We start from the raw sequence: 15,568 nt of genomic DNA, 5'->3' as shown, positions 1-15,568 counted from the left end.
GTATTAAGAAACTAAATTAAGTTTTTCTGACTGTAACTTGGCCATTCAAATTTAATGAAGTTAAAGGTCAACCCAAAAATTTCAAAGCTCCTATGCCAGTAAATACTGTGTCTCGCTGTGAATACATTCATCCATCTTACCCAATGACTCTGGCTCCATCGATGCTCCCCTCACTCTCTCCCAGGTATCCAAGCACATTGTTCTTGTTGTTCCACTGTCTCACCAGCCCACTCACAGTCCTCCCAGTCTCAGGTTCAGAGCTGCTTGCTGTAGTGCTGGCTGATAAGTCAGCTCCAGAGTCTGTAACTGCAGGGGTCTGGTTCCACCGAGCCACACGTCCAGCCACGCGGTCTGACATGGGTTTGGCTAGACGCCGCAGGGCTGTCACCTCCTGGGTTTTCCTGCGCAGCACCAGCTCCTGCTGCCTCTTCTGAGACTCAAGTGCTCGAATCTGGTACTGGAGAGGAGAGAATAAGGGGATATTTATTACTGAGCCTACTTAAATCTACATTTTTATTACTATTCTGAACTGATCATTAATTAGTTTTCTCACAACAGGCTTTCAAGGTGTTGCTTATAAAATGATTTTATGGTTTAAGATGGAATAAAAGGATTATGGAGGAGGCCCACAGTATGACAGTGTAAATGTTTCATGCTTGTTAGACTTCCTGCTCCAGGGGAAAAAAGGAAGGAGACTAAATACAGCATGATATCACCAATTTGTATGTATTATGTACATTGTACATAAATCTGGTTTCAACGGGCTCGGCTGGCACACAGACAGAGACCTGATTGTGATTTGCACATATGTAAACATCATACATGCCAACCCAACAGCGTGCATCATCATTTAAATACAGCAGCAGAATATGGATTCAGGTCAAAACATTACTTATACTGTTTGCTCATGTTTCTAAAGTCTGTCGTATTGTATCAAGTGGGCAGTGGAGTAGAAATGCCATCAGCAAAAGTCCTGACACATATGAGGGCAAATATATCCCCCCACCCACAGAAACACACACACCCATGGTGGCCTCACCTCCTGTCTTCGTTGCTCCTTCTTCAGCTGGGCGATCTCACGGTTCCTCTTAGCCTCAACCATCCTCCTCCTCTGCTGCTCCTCCTTCATCTGCTTCATCAGTGTCACCTGGAAATAGCAACAAGGTCAAGCTTCCTAAACTACACTACTACTCATCAAAGTTATATTCATGATCTCACTCTTCTTTCTGCTGCCCTTACCTTGGCCTTCTTCATCTCGTTGACTTCGGCCTGAAGTTTCTTCAGCTCCCGTTCATACCTGCCCTGGTTTTTAAGCAGACGTGCATGCTCCTTCTGCGCCGCTTGTAGCTTCAGGAGGTCACGGTTCATCTCCTTAAGACGTTTCTCATACTCCTGCTTGATCCTGTTGGCCTTTTCCTCTGTGTAGTTTTCCATGGACACTGTGAAACCATGTACTGATGTTAATTACCTGTTTTACCTTGTTATTTTACCTTATATTACCTTATGGTACTATTTACTATTACTCACTGAGGTTCTGCAACACGCGGTCTCTCTCCAGCTGTGTGTCTCTGATCTTGTTCTGCAGCAGAATCAGCTTCTCCTCATATTGCAGCTTCAACATCAGCAGCCTCCGTTGGCTGTTCTCCAGCTCGTCTATGAGCTTCTGTTTGATCTCGATCTCACAGGTCAGATCAGCCAGATCAGCCTGGAAGTTGGCTGGAGGTTGAGAGGGAAAAAGTTCACATTCTACATTTTTGTATATTATGTAGTATATGTTTGTATATTAAGAAAAGTGTGTGGAAAATGGTCTGCCATACTCTAAAATGTGTCTAATTCTTTCTGACACCAGGCCTTTCTGTCTGTACTGACAGAAAGACATGCAGATAAAGTTGGGAAACCTGTTAGAAAACAGGGCATGAAGGACTGAAGTCATTTTGTTGTCGCAATTGTCAAAAACACACCTTTCTCATCTGAGTCAGAGTCTGAATCCACCAGGCTCTCATCGCTGTCAAACTCGTCCTCCTCTTCCCTGCCTTCCTCTTCATCCTCCCCCTCATCGTCATCACAACCACTCTCCTCCTGCAGTGGAGACATGATGTCCTACATAGAAACAATGCCATTAGACTTTAATCTGAAAGTTCAAGGCTTCAAAAGCTCAAGACAGCTGATGTCCATACACCTTACCTCAGTGTAGTTGTCGTCTGAATCGATCTCTCCATTCTGTCCGTTTTCTCTGCTCTGCCCGTTCTCTCCATTCTCATGAGTGTGCAGCTTCACTCGTTTCTTCTGTCCTTTCTCCAGCTCTGGACTGCAGCTGGAGAAAAGCAGTTTGGTCAAGCCAGATTAGAGCTGGTAGTGAAAAAAAATCTTTAAAGCTGGTTACAGTAGGTTTGCATGGTTATGGGCATGTATGAGCATGGCATCCAGTTAACCCATAGCGATATTCCAAAAGGTTTTTACCCTCTGTCGTCTTTATAAAAGTGAGATGACACACATTATTAACAGAACCCATTAGGGCTCTGGAGCGTGCTGCCAGGTGACTGCGGTAAAATCAACCCTCTAAAGTCATTAGCTGTAGCTTCTAAAAGTCATCCACCCTCATCTTATCCTTTTATCCTTTCGATTTTATTACCAACTTTATCCATCCCGTTGCTCCCTTTTTTTTAAAGCCATCCTGCTTATCACTCATCCCATCTCTAAATTCGCATCTACCTTCATCTCTATCCCATTAAACCTTAATTAGCCTGTTAGGCTGCAGTCTTCTCTCCCATGACCCACTGGCCGAGCGAATTAGACCTTTTTGTGTCCAAGCCAGCGTTACTACTCAGCACTGGCTGCATCCCAGTTCTGTTTGGAAAGTAGCCATCCCAAAGCCCTAATCAACTTGTGATGTGGTTCTTAAACTAGAAGAGAGAAGCAATGAAGAGGGAAGAGCAAATGGGTAGAACAAATGTACTCATCATGCTATATGGCTTTTAAAACATGTACACATTCACTAATGCAGGTTTACAGAGAGCAATGAGAAAGTAAAATATACATAAAGAGATATAAAGACATGAGATCTACCAGAACTACCTTCACATTTCATGGATTTTATGTCCTGGCTAGATTTATATTGTAAAAACATTTTGAAATTAGTGTATATAATTGTGGAAATGTCTTGCATATATTCCCCTCTCCTCACCTGATCCTCCTCTGCCTCCTCTCCTTCTTTTTCAGCCTCTCAATGTCCAGCTTGGCTCGGCGTAACACATCCGTCATCTCGGCCTCCATTGACATGGGAGCGGGAGAGGAGCCAGGGGGGTGGCCGGGGGCGGGGCTGAGAGTGGAGGAAGGAAACGGGGAACGAGAAGAGAGCCGGGCCACCTGCCGTCGCAACGACTCATTTATGGCCTCGCTCTCCAGAAGCTTGGTTCTGATCAGAAAGAGAGGATGACAGGAAGAGATGAGACTTGAACAAAAAACATATTCATTCATTCATTTTTACATGTCATTTACTGAATAAAGACAATATGAAGTGGTAATTAGTGGTAATTAGCAATTAGTTTTAGACATGCTGGGTTTTTTTTAACCATACAGGCTACATGCAACTGACTCCAGCTACATACTTTACATAGCATGGTATAGAGCTTCTCATCTAACTATCAAACAAGAACTTGTAAAAGTATTTTCCTAAATGTCGAACTATTCCTTTACAAGCCAAAAAGTCTGGTCAAAAAAGCCTCTAAAATAATATCAGCATTTTACCTCAGTTCTTCAACCTCTCGGATGTAGTTCTGTATTAGAGCCCCGATCTCCTCGTTGCCCTCATCTAGAGGTCAAACATAAAAGAAAGCTCAGATCACAGAAAGTTCATGCAATAAGGATAAAAGTAGAATCAATCAAATATTTGATGTATAAAAATATATCACAGAAAGATTTAAGAAGGTGCATTTAAAAATAACAGAGCCCATGGTGTGTACACATTTAAAGTAATTATTCATCTTCCTCACGTACTTGACTTGGTCAGCAGAGTGCTGACCTCATTGGCGAGCAGATGTGCTACACGGGTGTTGAGATGGTCAATGGTCTCCTGCATGGCTTTTACCCTGAGGCGCAGTGTGTCATTTTCTCTCTGCAGCATAGCTTTCTCCTGATACAGGTCGCTGTAGCCCTCTGAACCATCCTCACATGCCACACGCTTCCCCTGCACAGAGAAGCAAACAGTCAGCAGGAGTAACAACTGGGACCTTGTACATTTAGGGAAAAAGACAATTTTAGGGTGAAAAGTCAAACCTGTAAGACAAACTAATCCTAAAACTATGCTACTTGATGTAGTGTTGTAGTCGAACACAATGCTATTGTTTTAATTGAATGTGTCAGTCTGAGGCTCCATTGTTGTGTCCTGAATGGTGATGCACACTGAAAAAATCCGGTTGTGCAAGCATTGAAACAGAAAGACACTATTTAATCCAGTCACAGCTCACAGACATCAGGACCTCCACCACTCCAGAACTCTATTACTTCCAGACTCCAGTCACATCACATCCCTTATTAACACATTGAGGACAGCCGCCAGTCCCTCATCATAGTCACATAGTACACTTAGGACCGTGCTAACCCTCTTAATCACTTAATAAACTGACAATCCAGCTCGACAATTGCTCATTTGTTGTAGCCCCAGAGGTCAAAGCTGATGAAAAAGTGGCGGCTCTTTGAAGATTTCTTTGCATTTTCTCTCTTTCTTGTATTATATTCCACTCCGTCCTCTTACTGCATAAGGGTCCATACTGTATGCTATAAAGCTCATTACACTGAGCACACAGAAAGCTTCAAGTCATAAGTACATTCAGCTGAAGGGCCAAGTTATCTCCTCAATACACTTTAAAATGCTGATGCTTCACCAATTAATCTTCAAGCTGTGTTTGCATTAAAGTAAAGGCATAAATGAATTTGTTCCAGTGATGATCTTCCATTTCATATAAGCTCCTGCAACAGTTATGGCCTCTGCTCTCCCTGCAACACCATATCCTCTTACTCCAGGTTCTCTTATTATTACTTTACATTTCCTCCATCTTGTCAGTCCATTCATCCCTCTCTTACGTCCTCATTGCGTCAGTTATGCTGACAGCTCTGTTCGCTCTCTTCTTCAGCCTGCCACTTTTCTTTCCTCACCCTCCGCCCTTCATTTATCCCCTCTCATCGCTTTCTCTGAACTCCTTCTTGTCTTCATATTTTTAAAATTTCTTGCATTTCTCACCGCCTTGTACTCCATCAGCTCCATCTGAAGCCGGGCTATCTCAGCCCGCAGGGCGCTGATCTGCTGGCTGGTCTTGTCTTGGTTCACCACCACCTTGTTCTTGATGTTTCGGGCACGGTTGGCATACTTCAGGGTGTTCAGGGTCTCCATGAAGTCCCGATCCGACGGGCTGACACAGGCGATCATTACTGTGCGACTGGAGAGGAAGGAAAAATGAAGGTTGTAGGGAACAATTAATGTAGTACAGAAAAATTGATTTGTGCCACCTCATGAATGTTTCTTATTGTGGAACTGAGAATATTTTTTTAGTACTGTCAAGAGCTAGCTCACTAATAACCTCAGCACAAGCGCATCAACTAACAATTATATTCCTTACAGATCAATAATTTTGTCTATAAAACTTCAGAAATAATTCGTTTCGTTGAGCTCAATGTCACTTCTTCAAATGTCTTTTTTTATCCAAACAATCAAAACCAATGTTTTTCATTTTGATATTTTATATGATAAAGAAAAGGACTGAGGCCCCACTTTAGAGAACCATTAGGGGATTTTTTTTAAATAACTGAAACATAAGACAGATATACAAAAACAGCAATAACAATAACAAACAGCAACAACAATGAGGATACAATATAATAAAAATCATAAGAGTGTGACAAAAATGGCTTATGCTGCAAGGTTTCAAAACAGACTGGTGTGGACTTTTGGGTTATTGATAGAATGCATTCTATATGCTGAACTCATGATGATGATTGGATTGCAATCTGCAGAACATATTCCTGATGATAGGCATTAAGTTGGAATATTTAAGCTGAGGGTAAGGTTCTAGGGACTTCAATATGTCAGTGTCCTCACAAAGACAGCTGCACAAACATGTGTGTATACTGTACCTGTTGCCTCCTAGTGAATCCTGCAGCAGACGAGTAAGTTTGGAGTCTCTGTAGGGAACATGTCCTCCCTTCTTGGTTTGGTCTCCTAAAGCACTGATCACATTTCCCAGGGCCAGCTGTGACAAAACAGAGATGCAACAAATGTTTTCTTTAAAAACACTAATATGCATGTTTCCATGCTTTATACCAGACCACCCACACAGAACGCACACACTAACATTGTGTATTTCTTGCTATCTCACCAGGCCACAGTTAATAGAGATTCCCTCGCGGGCCCTCTCTCCTGTAGCACCTGTGCGTTTCAGCCTTTCAGAGCCAGCCAGGTCCACAAAATGAAACTTAGCCATCAGCGTCTCATACTCCGGCTGGGCGATGGGGCTGGAGTCAACACCGTTCACCTGGTCGTTCTCCCCTCCTCCATTTTGCTAAAAGTGGACAAAAACCAAATCTGAGGCCGTTAATGTGTTATGTCTGCTGTGTCTATAATACTAAATTCACTTTCTTTTTCATTTATTGTATTTAATTGTTTTCCCAAAATATGTCTTTTTTGTTTAAACCCTGACTGAATTTTTGTAGATGCAATAATACCCATGTCACCCACCCACCCCCAGCCCGTATCTCACCATTTGATGCTGTTGGCAGACTCTCATCTGACAGAGGTGGATAGTGAAGATGGCGTGTGAGCGGGAGCTTTGGGCATTCATCTGTGTGCTGGCTGTGGTGCGGGACAGAGCACCGAGCTTCAGACACTGTAGCAGCTGCAGCACATACATAATTTGCATTAGGTTAAGTTTTTTTTTTTATTTCCACTGAAGAAAAACTTTGATGAAAAGAGACACAGACTTAGAAACAACAACAAATGATAAATACTTATATATTTTCATCCACTCACCATGGCTGCCATGTTTTCTGAGACAAACTCAACATGAGTGTCAGCTAATTTCAAGACGGTAAGAAACAATCCATTTGCTTGGCTTCTAACCTTCTTTAAATGTTTTTCTGCATCCCCTTCTTCAAACATGACTCTTCGTCTGTCTGCCGCTAACACACTTCTATCTCCACCATCACCCTGTTTTTCTTTCATCTCTCACATCTGCCTCAACTTGTCTCTTAGCTGTCTGAATTTTCCTCCCTCTCCTCTTTCACCTTCCATTTAACAATTTGCTCACATCTTTCAGTCTACTCTCCCACCTGTTTGAGAAGAAATGGAATAATGCCATAAATGTCAGCATTTACTGTGACTCTACCTCTAAATCACCACCTGCCTCCTCTTTAACCTCTTTGTTGCTGGTTCATTCACATCTCGACTAGCAGACATTCCTCCTGCCCTCTTGACCTCATCACATCCTCCTTCTTTTACACTGTCACTGCTAATCTGATCCCCCTTCTTGACAACCATTACTCACTCACAAGCTTTTCAAGAAAGATGAACTTCATGCATGTGATGTAAAAAAAAACAAAAAACTAGCCTCATGGGTTCATCCAGTCTGACTCAAAGGCAACAGATCAGAGCCAATTCCATCTTATTATCCTCAGCCTATGTTTTGTTTTCGACAACTGACCACCAGATGGTTCTTGCCAGACTTTTCTGCCCTGCTGGGGAGCTCGGGCAGCTCCCACACTCTGTCTTGCTCAGCACTCATTCACATCTTCAAAGTTAACCCAATATAATTCCACTCACTCTTACATGATCACTAATTTCAAGCTAAAACAGAAGGTTTACGGAGGTATACTAGAGGCGTAATCTGAATCTGAAAACATTAGCAGAAATGAAATGGTTCATGTAATGCAGTGATGACTGCAATGGTCATACACATTTGCACCCACCTCTTCCTCTGAGTGTACCAGTCTGGATGTGACTCCGGTAGTGTAGATGCTGCCACTGGCGTCCTCATGGATCTTAATGTTGGACTTCCTGCTCCGACTGTCTGGATCTCTGGCTCCATCAAACAAGTCTAGGATCTCTTCATTGTACAACTACAGTAAGACACAAACACATATGCCTCAGCTCACAACTATAACTACTCAGTCCATATTAGGGCAATCCTAAGGCATCATTATAGCAATTAAACCTTATTACAACTTTTAAGCAGATGTTTCCCACTTTCCTCACAGCAGTGTGTCTTATTTCCATGCAGCTCTGCAGCCCCAGAGGTCAGTGAATGGCCTCTCAAAAAAACAAAAAGGCCACAGGGGTCAACTGAACGCTCATCTGTTCCCACCTCCTGCCAAGCACACAGCCATATATACAAACCTCCATCTGTTTACCATCAACAGAGATAACATTTTGACCTGAGAACCTACAAGACACACTAACAACAGAGAGCAGGATGTTTTTTTTAAAAAGGTAGAAAAATATGAGCTTATATTTGTCTCAGAATTATTACAGAATGCCTTTTTAAATAATTAGATCACATACATACACACAGTCATACACATATATACAATCATCTGCCCCCACAGACAGCCCAAGCATTTGCTTGACAGAAACCTCTGGAGGAAATCATTACTTGTCATATTATCTCATTGCTCCTACACAAGCACCCCTCCCTCCCGCTCCTCCCTCGCTCTTATCCCCACAGTTAAGAGGAATAATGTCAGAGGTAATGACCAAGATTAATCAGGTCCAACAAAGCACAGGCACACAATCCTGCCCATCTGTCATCAGGCTGTCACTTCCTGTTTGTGGAAGAGGGGGCTGATCCCCTCATCTCCCCGTTTTGTCCCATCTGGTTAGAGGCAATAATATCCATCCCAGCACACACACATAAACACACAGACACACTTTTGCACAAATGTCTAATCATTAAGAAACAGTGATAGTACTGTACACCATACACCTTTCTGCTACCCACCTCTAGGAACTGGGCGCTGACTTTAAACTCAGGTGGCTGGATGCTGGCCTCCTGGGCGTGCACCCTCCTATTCTGGATTCCCTCAAACAGCTGGTGAACAGCTCTGGGGATGATGCCCTGCTCCTGTTGGCTCAGACTCACATCGAAGCCCGTCCCCATGGTGTAAGTCTTCCCCGAACCCGTCTGAAACACATTTCAGCAACAATGATGAGTTCTAATTTTATCCTCTAAGTACTGTGCATCATACATGTAATCAGTTTTTATGTGCATGTATTGGCAGTCAGCAAAGCCTCAGTTAAAGCTGGGTGGATGTGTAGTGTATGTGTCTGTATGTAAGTCTAAGGGTATTTTAATGATTATTACCATGTTACTAGTATTTTGCTTTGAACTTTACTTTTGTGTTTCATGCCATTATTTTTAGCTAAATCAAACAATTTGCACAGGAAGCCATGCATCTTATTATTATATTTGTGTTATACTTATATGCAATAAAAACTCACTAGATGAAAAAGTCAATCTCATTATTATTAAGGAGAATTAGTCACATAGATGGCCAGCCTCTTGAGGATTACTATACCTACATCCAGAGACATTTCAGAATAAAAGTTCACAATGAAATGCAAAAACTATAATACAATATTTTGTACAAGAAAAGACTCAAGGCACAACATCAGATTTGGGAACTACACAGTGTATTTTTCTGACTTACGTTGTATAATTTTTAAACCCTGTGTCATCACCCACTACCTCCTCTGGGATATAATCTTTGTGTTTTTAATTCATTGCAATTATTTTGAAGTATCAAGCATGATGTAAAAACACAAAAACTGACCAAAAATCAGTAAAACGTATTGTTGTTTTTGTAAGACAGTCTTAAAAGTCATGATTAAATGCCCCCTGGGGACTACCTGTGTATTAAGGATGTGTTGTTGTGCTTGAGAATTTTTTGGTTCTTTTTTTTCTGCTGTTATTATTCTATACAGAATACAGAATAAAAACATATTAAAAGCAAAGATTGTGTTAAAGATAAATAACATAAGCTGTAAATCAAAAAACAATGTCTAATGCTAGAATCCAAGCCTCACTGTCCTACCTGACCATAAGCAAACACAGTTGCGTTGTATCCTTCGAAGCAGCCCTCGATGAGCTTGTGCACACAGGCCTGGTAGATGTGGTGCTGCTCTGAGTCAACATCAAACATAAAGTCATAGGTGAAGGCCTTGTCCTTTCCCAGGAGGACTTGTGGTTCACCAGGTGTGACCAGCGTGCACACATGGCAGCCCTCTATCTTCTCCTTGGCCATCTGAGGACGAATCCTGCGAGGTGATAAGAGAAGACACTCCATGAATGATCAAATAATATTACAAGCATAAACAAAGACCTTTAAAATAACTCAGCAGACATGATCTGCAGACACTGAGAGCGACTGTATACAAATTGTTTCAATGCAGGTCAGAAACAGCACACTGGTTTGTGCTGTTGATTTAAGAAGTCAGAGAGCAGGTACAAAATGAGTAACAAGGCATAAAATGGACAGCCCTGAGAAAAGCTATTGCAAGTACTCCAGGGCCACCTATGATAAGTCAGACTTTGGCTCACTAGATATTACTGCATGGCTGTTAATCTTGCTGCTCAGGACCCTGACCCTGACTCTGAGTTGTGCTGGGCTTTCCACCCAGCAGTTCAACGCAGTTAATTGCATGAATGACGTTGAAGTTTTTTAATTACCCAATGAGTTCAAAGGAAGCAGCTCAAGTCAGAATAAAGGTCGAGTACATACATTTAGATCATTTTAACTTGATCGTCAGTGGAACAGCAAAAAGCTTCTGAGGCAGGAAGGCTGATTAATGGAGGCAATGTGTAAAAGAGGTTTTACCTGCTTCTGCTGCAGTGCTGTGTACTTATTAAAATATTGTAGAGAAAACTAAACGTCAAAGTTCTTTTTGCATAGTGCAATGCAGATAAGACAGAAGCTCTGTCACCTGGCCCAGTGTTAATCTTGGGCTTTCAGAGGTACAGAGTGGACACAGGGAGGAGGTAATCACTTTAAGCTGCAGGAAAAACCCATGAGCCAGCACTATCGTTGCAATGGGTCCACATCGCCATATGCTAAAACCTCTGGTTCAATCTAAAGGGGATGCAAATCAAATCCCCCACACACTAAGACCATACTAGAAACTCCCTATGGGATGCTGCAACAAAGACACACATATATACTGTATAAAGCCATAGAAAACAAGAACTCTCACAACAACCACTTACAGCTGCTGTGGGGATAATTTCCACCACACCACAAAGACACACACAGTTTCTCTAAAAACCAATACACAGGTCAAACACAAGCTACTCTACTATCTTCAGTTCACACATGGTTCCTCTCAAGCGTGCACAAAGAACCACACAACATTCACAGTAATTCCTTCACCACACGTCGTTATGGCAGACTCACACAGAAACACACAGAGCTGACAACAGCATTTTTTTGCCGTTTCAGGCCCTGACGGGGTCTTACAGGAAGGAATAAAAGACATTAGAATAGTCCAATTCAGCAGCAGTAAACTAACCCAGTCCACCTTATGAAAGACAAAGTGACACGGAAGCAGCTTGCAGACAGATGAGTCCCTTTTATTACTTAAGGTGACCTTGACACTGAGGTTAATGTATAGAAACCACATATCCCATATGAATGCTGCTTAAGCTCATTGTTGACATAAAGTGGATAGAGCAAAGCAAAGCGTAGGCTATGCATGATGGACTGCGTGCGTGCGTGCGTGCGTGCGCTCGTGCGTGCGTGCGTGCGTGCGTGCGTGCGTGCGTGTGCACCACTGCTGTATCTTAAAAGGTTCAGGTCAATTTTTTGTTGTCGTTTTGTTTTTTGTGTGCAATATTTAAGCAGCACACACTGGAAAGAAAGAAGGAAGGGTGTAGTATATTTGCAAATGTGATGACGGTTTATAACATTATATATGATAAGAACGCTAGCATTTAACTCAAAGCATTGTTGCATCTAAATAAAAGCACATAGCGCTGCCAGCATGGTTGTAAACTATGTCTTGTGCTGTTAAATAATATTAAACTGGCCAACAAAGATTATTAGGTTTCTAGGATCTTTATTTTGGTATTCAGAATTTTTAAAACAATTTTGTATGTTGTCTTTATCAGGTTTTTGTCACCACATTTATTATATTTCTACATTTGAGCTACTCAACAGAAAATGAATCAACAAGTTTGATAATCGATCAACCATTTATGCAATTTCTCAAGCTAACAGTGTGAGGACTTCTGATGATGTCACCTACCCTACCCTTGTGTTGAATGTTGTTCACTATTTTTAATATCTTATATAAATCATTAAAGAATTGATACTTATTGGTTTCATCCCAAATTTTCACAATCTCTGTTAGACTGTTAGTGCTCTGTGTGTGTCCTCTCTCCGTCTTCCTTTCCATCATCACACAGAAGAAGTAAAAAAGACCAGAATGGCTGAATCCCATAAAGTCTTGACAAGCTTTGCATCAAACAGGAATACACAAACACAAGCAGAGCACACACATTCACACAAAGAAGACAAAAAACAACAATGACAGCTTGTCAGTGATCCAGAGGGGGAAGAAATGGAACAGCTATAAATAATCAATTCATACACACACACACACACACACACACACACACACACACACACACACACACACACACAATCACACTGTGGCTCAGATGGATGAACATTTAAGCCAGCTGTGCCAACAAAAGATCACATCCATAAAATTGATCGGAGCAGCAAACATCACAAGTACCATACACACAAGGATCCAGACTCAGGCCACACACTCACTAAAGGACATTTAGCAGCTAAAAATAGCCCATAACTCCACGATTAAATGTCTGTAGAAAAGCAGATTGTGGATCCCTGATGTGGCAAATTAAGGCTTCTATCTCTTCCCATCTTTGCACTCTAATGATAACATTACATTACAGACTACACAGAGTCCCTGATCTCACACACACACACACGCACACACACACACAGCTGTACTGCTATATTTTCTACATAAACTCTTCATAGACAGATTAATGTAAAGTGTAAACATCATGATGTCTTCACTCAGTGTTTTGTCAGACATTCCAAACCCAGTTCTGTCAGAGACACAAAGAAACATGCACAGTCAAAAAACTCATTATCCACATGCTCTGAGGGGATTCATTTATTACAATAATTATCAAACCCAACACTACTAATTAGGACCAGACTCAACAAAACAAAAACACACACACACACACACACACACACAGAGCTATAGCACACCCCTGACAGAGGGAAAAGTCATTGATGCGTGACTTGAGAATGAAGTAATCTGCAACATGAGGGAGGCAGCAGACTTGTCAGAATACTGAACATAGTACTGCAGACCTTTCTGACATTCACAGCATCCCTCAGCAGATTCATGCCTTGGAAATCACCAAAGGTTTCATATTTCTCTAACAAGAAATCAAGAAGCAAACACACAAAAATGACTGTAGTACCGTGTCCTGTGCTCAGGCATGTGGAAACAGTTAGCAGGGGTTCTCTAAACTGCTGTTAAGTGCCAGAGGGGCTCCATCAATCACACATCGAAGCTTCACTCAATGGACTTCAAATCATATGGAGATGCTGCTCTCAGTGAGAGATCAGTACCAGACTGGTCTGCACACGCTGGTGCAGCTGGAGCACTGTGCACATGGGGTTAACATGGTGTCACTTTGTGGTGAAGGTAAAGTTTTTTTAATGATTTTGTAAAGTTAAGAACCTAAAAATCTCAAAATTAAATTAAAATATTTCAAGAATAAATTTCATAATATTAGCTTGTAATTTAAAGACAACAAGGGTATAGTACTGCAAGAGAAAAGCTCTAAATTTAAGACACAGAACTGTAATTGTAGGAGAAATGGTAATATTCCACTGAAATGTTTCAAGAATCAGCTTGGCATCTTATGCATCATAAAAAAATATTCTAATAAAAGGAACAATTAGTGCCACAATATTTTTACTATGCAGATACAAACTCTTTGTCTCTCACACACACACACACACACACACACACAATGAATGCTCAAAGAATTAGTGTCCAGGTTTTTTTTCCTTCAGCTGGCACACTTTACGAGTGTCCAGTTTCCTTGGGAACTGCACAAACTGCCCAGAGACTCCTCATGTGCATTCCACTGTATGTGTGTGAGCATATGTTTCTATTCACAACAGTATAAAAATATTTTTCACATGGCCTGCAAGTGTCACATTACAAATTGCTACCCAATCATTGAGTCATCCTCACCTGAAACTCATCTACTGACCTGCTATCCAATCATGATCCAAAATAGCCTGGACTAAATGCCAACTCTGTTTCCAACGAGCCCAGAGTACCAATAAAAACAGGCCGCTGTGATCATTGCCAATGACAATGAGTGCCACTAGTGCTTATGCGTGTGTGTGTGTGTGTGTGTGTTTCTGTGTTCAGTCAACCTTTAAAGAACAGGCAAGTTTTAAAGACCTCATTTCCCTAATGTAAACATTTGACTAAAAACTCACATACGCACATAAACACACATATCACATAAAGACACAGTTAATTGTATTTTCTTGAGCTGCAAGTGTTTCAGAGCTGTGTCTCAGTGGAGGAAGTCAGCCGCTGCCTCCATGTTTTCTTTCACACTCTGTCTATTTACCAGAGGACATCTACTGTCAAATCTCTTAATCAAGAACCATTTAAACAAAATCCTTTTTCCATCGTGACTGTTATTTTATTATCTCTGTAGCTTTATCATGACGGCACAGGAGAATGTCATTTGGCTCTTGTTTTGTTTCTGTGCTCCTTGCACCTCTGCCTGTGTTGCAACCCTTCCTCACTTTGTTGCCAGTGAAAACAGATTATCGGGACAAACACTTGAATGGCAGAAGCAGCAGAGGGACCTGTTCCATTTCCTTTAATTCCTCTTCATAACACCAGAGGCTAATCACTCACATGGACTTTACCCTCACTGCCTCACTTTCTCGCCCTCTGACTATTTTTCTGTCTATTGATCAAGCATCACCTTCATAATAGAAATGCATACTGTTTAGAGCTCATTTGGTGAGAGCCGCCAGCACATTATGTCTGTTTCTTAACAACGGCTTAAAATGCAAACACAGTCCCAACCCCCCCACGTTAACACAGGAGATCCAATTGTTGACTGCTGACAGACGACTCAACAGGAAAGGCTGTGCTGACAGGTGGAGAATAAAAGCTCTGCAGGTGACGTACTGTACTGTAGATACACTGATCAGTGCTAAAGGACAAAAGATACAGTAGCAGTTTGTTTATACAGTAAGTCATGTACAGGGAGGCAGAAGATTAGGATTGATTTTGTGTTTTTAGGTTGGACAAAACAGGGAGTGTGCTGATCTCTCATTGCGTAAGCCCCCAGGATGCTCTCACTCATGATCAGAAAAGCCAAACCGGCCTGATTGATTAAAAACCTTCCTATTTTTAGTTTCACTCTCCCTGTCCCGTATTTTACCTCTCACTTATTTTTCCAGTCTCAAGTTCTTTTTCTTTTTTCAAGCAAAGACTGAC

At 41.6% G+C, this 15,568-nt stretch overlaps 1 protein-coding gene across 5 annotated transcripts in view; it reads right to left on the bottom strand.

The window, feature by feature from the left end:
- kif21b (kinesin family member 21B) overlaps positions 1-15,568 on the bottom strand; it is a 54,839-nt gene that overhangs the window by 25,982 nt on the left and 13,289 nt on the right. For all 5 annotated transcript variants that reach the window (XM_026305940.1, XM_026305942.1, XM_026305943.1 and 2 more), the window contains exons 2-17: positions 10,078-10,300; positions 8,985-9,167; positions 7,957-8,106; positions 6,753-6,887; positions 6,372-6,554; positions 6,130-6,245; positions 5,240-5,435; positions 3,997-4,186; positions 3,748-3,811; positions 3,185-3,415; positions 2,185-2,314; positions 1,962-2,100; positions 1,528-1,716; positions 1,240-1,439; positions 1,040-1,147; positions 141-457 (exon numbers count right to left, since the gene is read on the bottom strand). In XM_026305940.1, the coding sequence (XP_026161725.1) occupies positions 141-457; positions 1,040-1,147; positions 1,240-1,439; positions 1,528-1,716; positions 1,962-2,100; positions 2,185-2,314; positions 3,185-3,415; positions 3,748-3,811; positions 3,997-4,186; positions 5,240-5,435; positions 6,130-6,245; positions 6,372-6,554; positions 6,753-6,887; positions 7,957-8,106; positions 8,985-9,167; positions 10,078-10,300 (2,754 nt within the window). The remainder of the gene's footprint in view (positions 1-140; positions 458-1,039; positions 1,148-1,239; positions 1,440-1,527; positions 1,717-1,961; positions 2,101-2,184; positions 2,315-3,184; positions 3,416-3,747; positions 3,812-3,996; positions 4,187-5,239; positions 5,436-6,129; positions 6,246-6,371; positions 6,555-6,752; positions 6,888-7,956; positions 8,107-8,984; positions 9,168-10,077; positions 10,301-15,568) is intronic.

The sequence above is a fragment of the Mastacembelus armatus genome, chromosome 5 (assembly GCF_900324485.2).
Source record: "Mastacembelus armatus chromosome 5, fMasArm1.2, whole genome shotgun sequence".
In the NCBI taxonomy this organism is placed as follows: Eukaryota; Metazoa; Chordata; class Actinopteri; order Synbranchiformes; family Mastacembelidae; genus Mastacembelus; species Mastacembelus armatus.
Note: the sequence above shows the minus strand (reverse complement) of the source record. Positions and strands in the feature narration are given on the sequence as shown.